The 7021-nt window shown below is 43.5% G+C and overlaps 1 protein-coding gene across 3 annotated transcripts in view; it reads left to right on the top strand.

Moving 5' to 3' along the window:
- Positions 1-6607, top strand: part of NOL8 (nucleolar protein 8) — an 11609-nt gene extending 5002 nt beyond the window's left edge. For 2 of the 3 annotated variants that reach the window (XM_040335531.1, XM_040335532.1), the window contains exon 3: positions 2856-6607. In XM_040335531.1, coding sequence (XP_040191465.1) covers positions 2929-6477 — 3549 coding nt within the window. In that variant the 5' untranslated portion in view covers positions 2856-2928 and the 3' untranslated portion in view covers positions 6478-6607. The remainder of the gene's footprint in view (positions 1-2855) is intronic. The other variant, XM_040335533.1, reaches the window with a different exon arrangement.
- Positions 6608-7021: the final 414 nt, after the last annotated feature.

Below are 7021 nucleotides of genomic sequence, written 5' to 3'. Positions count from 1 at the left end.
GGATTTTCTGACGGGATTTGCGTGAAGGCAAGCTGTCGTTTGTACGCTCCGTCTGATTTTCCGTGGACAAATGTGGGATAACGGGCTTTAAAATTGTCTGCCAAATGTGTGTTGGCGAATTATCCGATCGCGTGGCTCAGAAGCAGTGCTAACCATAACACAACATTAGCAGAAGCTGCCCAAAGGGTGGCAATAAAGAGCTGAAAAACACGTAGTTTTGTGTTTGTTGGCCAACAATTCTTTGCTGGTTTTTGTACGCAATACAAGTTCACGGCCAACGCCCCTAGGACAAAAGTCCTACGAGTCATCCGATGAAAATCCGATGGTGTGTATGAGGCTTTAGTGTTTTGATTTGTGGTGGGGGGGTTGGGATTTGTCATCAGGAAGCCTCTCTGGCGGAACCTGAAAAAATCGGCGGGCATTCCGATGATGTCGCACGCAGACGGCAGATGTGGGACCCCATCGGGAGCTGCCGAGGAGAGGATCCTGGCAGGACAACGCTGGATCCAGTGGGCCGAGTATGGGTTAAAAATAAATAAGGGGGAGGGGGAGGTTGTTGAGGTGAAGATTCATAGTTTTTTTTTAATTGCTAGTCCACCTTTACCAAATGACTTGCCATGCAAAAAACAAAACTAAACGTTTGTAGACTGTGCAGCTTTGACTAAAGCTGAATACAGCCCTTTAGGGCCCTTTCACACGGGCGGATCATTAATGATCCGCTCCGTGTGTCGGCAAAAGCTCAGCAGGGATCCTCCGTAAAATCCCCGCTGAGCTGGCAGTTGACAGGGCGGTCCCTGCACACTGTGTCCCCTGTCTTTCCCTTGCTCTCCCCTATGGGGGATCGGATGAACACGGACCGTATGTCCGTGTTCATCCGATCCGGCAGACGGAAGAAAAATAGGATTTTCTTCCGTCCACAAATGCCGACGATTACGGGTGTCAGCGGATGGTCATCGGCTGACACCCGTAATCACATAGGGACCAATGTATGTCCCGTTTTCATCAGCAACGGACGGATGAAAATGCGGACATACGGTCCGCACGTGTGAAAGGGCCCTTTACTATAGTTGTAGGCCGTTTACACGTACCTCCTGGTACTCCCAGGGTGTTGCTAAGAGAGGCTGAGCTATTACTGCTCGCCTGCACTGTAGTGAGCCTCTTCTGGCATGCATGCGCTCTCTCCCTGGATGCCGCAGCTTTGCTGAGCTCGTGTTTTTTTTTTTTTTTTAAAGCTCACTCCTGTGATGGTGGAGGTGAGCAATGACTAGATCTCACTCAGCAACGTCCTGGGAGTATTCCTATCAGGATTCAGGAGGTATGTAAATATGTACACCTATAGCAACTACATTATTCACCTTGAGTCAGAGCTGCACAGTCTCTATCTACAGACACCCCTGATCTGCATAGGCAGTCTTTCGGTAAAGGTGATCTATGTCTTCAAAGTCATATTAAAGTCTTTCTATACTTGCCTGCTCTGTGGTGTTGTGCACAGAGCATCCCAGATTCTCTCCTTGGGTCCCTCTTCTTTGATCCTGGCCCCATCCCTCCTGTTTAGTGTTTGTTTTTTTTCTTCATAGTTTCCTGCTCTGTGTTTTTGCACAGAGCTTCTCGTAGGTTTCTCTTCTCGTAGGTTTCTCTTCTCGTAGGTTTCTCTTCTCGTAGGTTTCTCTTCTCGTAGGTCCCCCCCACCCCCAAAGTGGCTTGCTATGGGGGCAGACGAGCCACAGCTCTGTTCATTCAGACACTTGGCCATGGCCCTGCCCCACCTTTCTCATTGGCTCACTGACTTTGACAGCCAATGGGTGCCCACTGTGTCTCCGCCAATCGGGAGGGAGAGTACCAGGCAGCCGAGACTCTCGTGCAACATCGCTGGATCGAGATGGGGCTCAGGTAATTATGGGGTGGGGGGGCGACTGCTGCACAAAGATGGCTTTTTATCTGAATGCATTAAAGAGGACCTGCGGTCTGCTAACATATAATTTGTAATAAGATCTTTTCCATTCTGAAGCCTCCCTCCAACCACTTTGCATATTTTATATATACTGCAATAATTCTGTACTTGCCAAATATGCTGCAGAAATCTCCCTCCACTAAGTCTGGCTGCAGCCATTTTAACTGTGGGCAGCTGCCTGTTCACTTCCTGGATTTGCACAGAGGCACACCTCCAGCTCTGCAGCCCCTGCTGTTTTGATTGGCCCCCTTATGACTCACCCCCCCCACCCACCCTCCCTTCCTGGAAAACGCAAGTGATAGAGAGGGGGCTGTGCATGATGTCATAAGCCTAGGCTAATGACCAGACAAGAAACAGGAAGTGGGATGTATAAGGGGTTTACTGGAAGGAAAAAAAATGTTACTATCTAAAGATAAAACCTTTTTTTTTTTTTTTTTTTTTTTTTTTTTTACTGCTACACCGGAAGTGAAGAGTGTTCCAGATCTGGCATACGTCCAGTCTTTTTTTTTTTTTTTTTTTTACATCACCAGGGAAGTGTGAGGCCCCGTACACACGACCGAGGAACTCGACGTGCCAAACACATCAAGATCCTCGTCGAGTTCAGTGTGGAAGCCGCCGAATAACTCGGCGGGCTGACTTTTCCCATTGACTAACGAGAAAATAGAGAACATGTTCTCTTTTCGGCCAGACGAGTTCCTCGACGGGTTCCTCGCTGAAAAGTGTACACACGACCGAGTTTCTCAGCAGAATCCAGCTCCGACCGAGTTTCTGGCTGAATTCTGCCGAGAAACTCGGTCGTGTTTGTACGGGGCCTGAGTGTGGGGTGTAAGCTCTTTGTAATTCTTAATGGTTATAGGATACTTTTAAATGATCTAGTCTATTGATCTTTGTTTCTATTGTGTAGAGATCCCAAGTGTTGGTGAGCTGACCTTTGAAGACACCCACGTGTAGTACAAAGAAAGGTTCCTGCCTGGATCATGGAGACATTAAGACGTTTATACGTTGGTGGGATTAGTCCTTTGGTCACCAAAGCTGAGCTTGAAGATAGATTTGGGAAGTTTGGAAGAATTGATGACGTGGACATCGTATGCAGAAAAGATGTGCAAGGAAACCCTATAAAGACATTTGCTTACCTGAATATCAACATTTCAGACGTGGACCTGAAAAAATGCATATCTCTTCTGAACAAGACAAAGTGGAAAGGAGGAATATTAGAAATTGAAAAAGCGAAGGAAAGCTTCTTACACAGGCTTTCAAAGGAGAGACAAGAAGCCAAGGAGGAGGAAGGAGCCAATATTGCACCATGTTTACAAAATGACATGGTTCTGTCTTTAGAGAAGGCTGGAGTCACAGACTTCCTGATGAAATCTGCTGTACCGGGCACTGAAGTGCCAAACCACAAGAATTGGGTGGTGAGCAAGTTTGGAAGAGTCCTACCTGTTTTACATTTAAGTGGAAAAAATCAAAGCAAAACCATGAAATATGACCCATCAAAATATTGTCAGAACATTAAAAAAATTGAGGACACTTTTAAACTTGTACCAGTTTCCCAGTTGACTTCGCAGCTAGAAGGAGGAGATGATGAAATTAGTAGAAAACGCAGAGGGGATTTTCCAAACCTAATGCCTCCTCGGAAAAAAAAGGCCGTAATTCCACCTATAAGTGGTGGCTACAATGATACAGAAACGGATCAAAGAAATCCTCCTTTAGCACCTATACAAACTGCTGAAAGGCAGTCTAATACAAAAGAAAAACCTCTGCATTTACAGAACGGCAGCATCAACCGCATGACTGATGAATATGACACTGATGAAGAGCTCCAATATGTTCTTAAAAGAGAGGCTGCAACAAGAGGAACTGTTAAATATGCTGAAGATTGTAGTATAGAGGTAGTAGATGACTCTTCTGGTTACATGATGGCACACTGGACAAAACAGAAAGCTACACCAAAGACTGATTCTACCTGTAATGGACAAGATGCCAGTGATAATGATTCTGTTAATACTGACGAAATAATCAGTGTTGCAAAAACACTCCAGAAAAAGTGTAATCCTTTAAAAACAAAAGCCGAAACTGTAAAACAAGTAAAAATACAAAAGTGTAAAGAGGGGTCCACGTTTTCACATGGAACAAAAGATGAATGCAAATCCGCGGATATTGAGATGAGCAAGTCGGAATCGGACAGTGAAACTGGTGATTCTGAAAACGACGGCAGTAGTTCTTATTCAGATGAAGAATATACAGCTATGATGCAGAACTGCATAAAACTGGATTTGACAATCGGGGATTTAAAAACGCTGGCAAAAGAAGCTATTGAATATGAGAATGAGGATAAAACTGAGAATAATAGTGAATATGACAATGATGATATCAATTCAAAACACAGTGATGATGTTGCTGAAAATCCGCTGACTTCGGGATCTGAAATACCTACTCTAGAGAAGAAACAAAATGCTAAACGGTCATCAGCAGGCATTAAAAAAAAAAAGAATACTGAAAACATGCAAAGAGTGTTGGAATCAGGCAGCCAGGGTAACGGTGATGAATCCGACAGCAGTAGTTCTGATTTTGAGGAGCATTATGAGCCCATAAATATAAACGGCCATAGAGAGAATGTTAAAACTGAAGCACTAAAACCAAAATCACCCGTAGCATCGCAGTGTCTAGTGAACCATGAACTGAAAAAAAGCGCTCAGGGTAAAAAAGGAGACGGCAACAAAAACGGGAACCTAGGAATTGAAAATGTTAAGGCAAAGAGAGGCATAGAGCCAGATGATATAGTAGCTTCTATTTTAGAATGTGATGTTACCAATTGGCAATCAAATAAAAAAAAGAACGATACTCCAGTGAAACCTCCAGCATTTAAAGGCCTGAGTTCAGTATTGGCTTCAGCTACAACAGCAAATTCAGTGTTTGGTTCATCTGCAATCTCCAGTGTTGAGGATGCAGCTGTTACAGAAACTAGCAATGACCGAAAGCAAAGTGGTTGCGGTAGTAAACAAACAAAGCAAGCAGAAAGACCAGAACCATTCAGAGATTCCAAATTGGTATCGCTTGAAGCAAAGTCAAAAATTAAAAGTGGCAGCAGTGATATTAGTGAGAAGTGCAACAGTGGCTTAAGCAGTACCTCTTCATCATTTGCTAAACCCAGTATCTCTCGGATTGATACAGCAAAGGATAAGACTACTCTAGAAGTCAAACAGAAGCAAGATAACCAGAAGCGCTTGGAAGCAATGGGGGAGCGAAGAAAAGAGCTTGAACTGCAGAAACAAATCATTAAAGGTGCTCTGCTGAAACTGGACTCTACGTGTTCAAAAAAGAGCCAGCATGTTGTGTTTGATTCTGATTCTGCAAGTGATGAGGAAGCAAGTACCAGTGAGAAAAAAAGCATATTTGCTCACAAGAAAGCAGATCCGAGCACATCTAAGCTATTCAATAGCAGTGATGAGGAAGCAAGTACCAGTGAGAAAAAAAGCATAGTTGCTCACAAGAAAGCAGATCCGAGCACATCTAAGCTATTCAATAGCAGTGAAGAAGATTCTGATGGTGATGAGAAAGAAGATAATCAAAGATTTGACATCAAAGCTCAATATGAAGGGAGGTCTGGTATGAAGCTTATGCAGTTGCAATCCTGCTTTGGAACAGATGACCGATTCAAAATGGACTCCCGATTTCTAGAGAGCAACAGTGAGGATGAAGAAGCCTTAGAGGCACATAATTCCACGGTAGATGCACAGGATGATCTATCTGCTGAAAAGAAGAAAAACCTTGGCATCTTGCAGAGTATTCTAAACATTAACGTGGAGCCACAGCCTGCAAGAAAACAGAACGCCAAAGGCAAACAATTCAAAGATCTGAATTCCCTTCATTTTGATCCTGAAAAGAAGGACCATGCAACATTTGAAACAAAAGCAGGGGAGAGAGAACGCAAATCTGAGAGAAAGAAAAAGAAACTAGAAGCAGAAAAGCTACCGGATGTCTCCAAAGAAACCTTTCATGAGATAAACATGGATTTTAGAGAAGTGTTTGGAGCCTCAAAGACTCAAACAACAAAGGGGGAGCAGACAACATGGGACCAAGAGGTAGAACCAGAGAAGGAAACGCAGAAGTCAAGTGAGCTTTTAAGCTTACAAAGCAAGAACACGGAGGAACCTGTAGAATTCACATTTTCATTTTTTGGGAACACCACTGAAGAGAGTACATCTAATAGTGATCCCTACAAGACTAAGACAATCAAAGCAGCTAAAGTGGCATGGCAGGAAGATCCCAGATTCCAGGACAGCAGCTCCGAAGATGAGGAGGAGACCTCTTTAGTTATAGAAAACAAAACAAGTACACAACCAGATAAGATTGCCATTCGTTTTTTCTTTGTGAAAGATGATGAACGATTAAAAACTGGTCCAACAATGTTCTTCCGGTCATCCAATACAGAGCAAGAAGTCTGGGAAGAGAGAAAAGACTTCCTTCTAGAGGAATGCAGGAAGAGACACAAGGATGCTAAAAGGAAAACAAAAGCAAAGAATTAGGACTGGATCAAAAATTGGAAAAAAAATATTTTGCTTCTGGGTTGTATTTCTCAATCCCTTAAATTTATTTTTTATTTTTTATTGCTACCCAATAAAGAGATGGGAGTGTATATCCCAGTTACTCCAAAGCTATTTTTTTTTTTTTTTTTGTTACCTTTAAAGAAACAGTTGGCAAGATGTATTTTGTTCGTGCATCCGGAACTGTAAAGATGTTTTGAAACAAATGTGTGTAAATATTAGGGTTGTCCCGATACTGGGCATTTGCACGAGTACTTGTACTCGCGCAAATGCTCCCGATGCCTGACCCGATACTTTTTTTTTTTTTTTGAGAGAGAGAGCTGGTGGAGAGGGGGCGGAGAGCAGAGCAGTCCTCTATTCAAATGAAGCTGTTATGTTCCCCTAGCGCAGATTAACTAGATGTCGGCGGGGGGGGGGGGGGGGGGTGTGACTTGGCTTTCTCTTAGGGGACACAAGGCTGCATTTAGGGACACAAGGCTGCATTTAAAAAAAAAGTATTGGTAATCGGTAGGGTTGTCCCGATACC

This window comes from Rana temporaria, chromosome 1, assembly GCF_905171775.1.
Source record: "Rana temporaria chromosome 1, aRanTem1.1, whole genome shotgun sequence".
NCBI lineage: Eukaryota > Metazoa > Chordata > Amphibia > Anura > Ranidae > Rana > Rana temporaria.
Note: the sequence above shows the minus strand (reverse complement) of the source record. Positions and strands in the feature narration are given on the sequence as shown.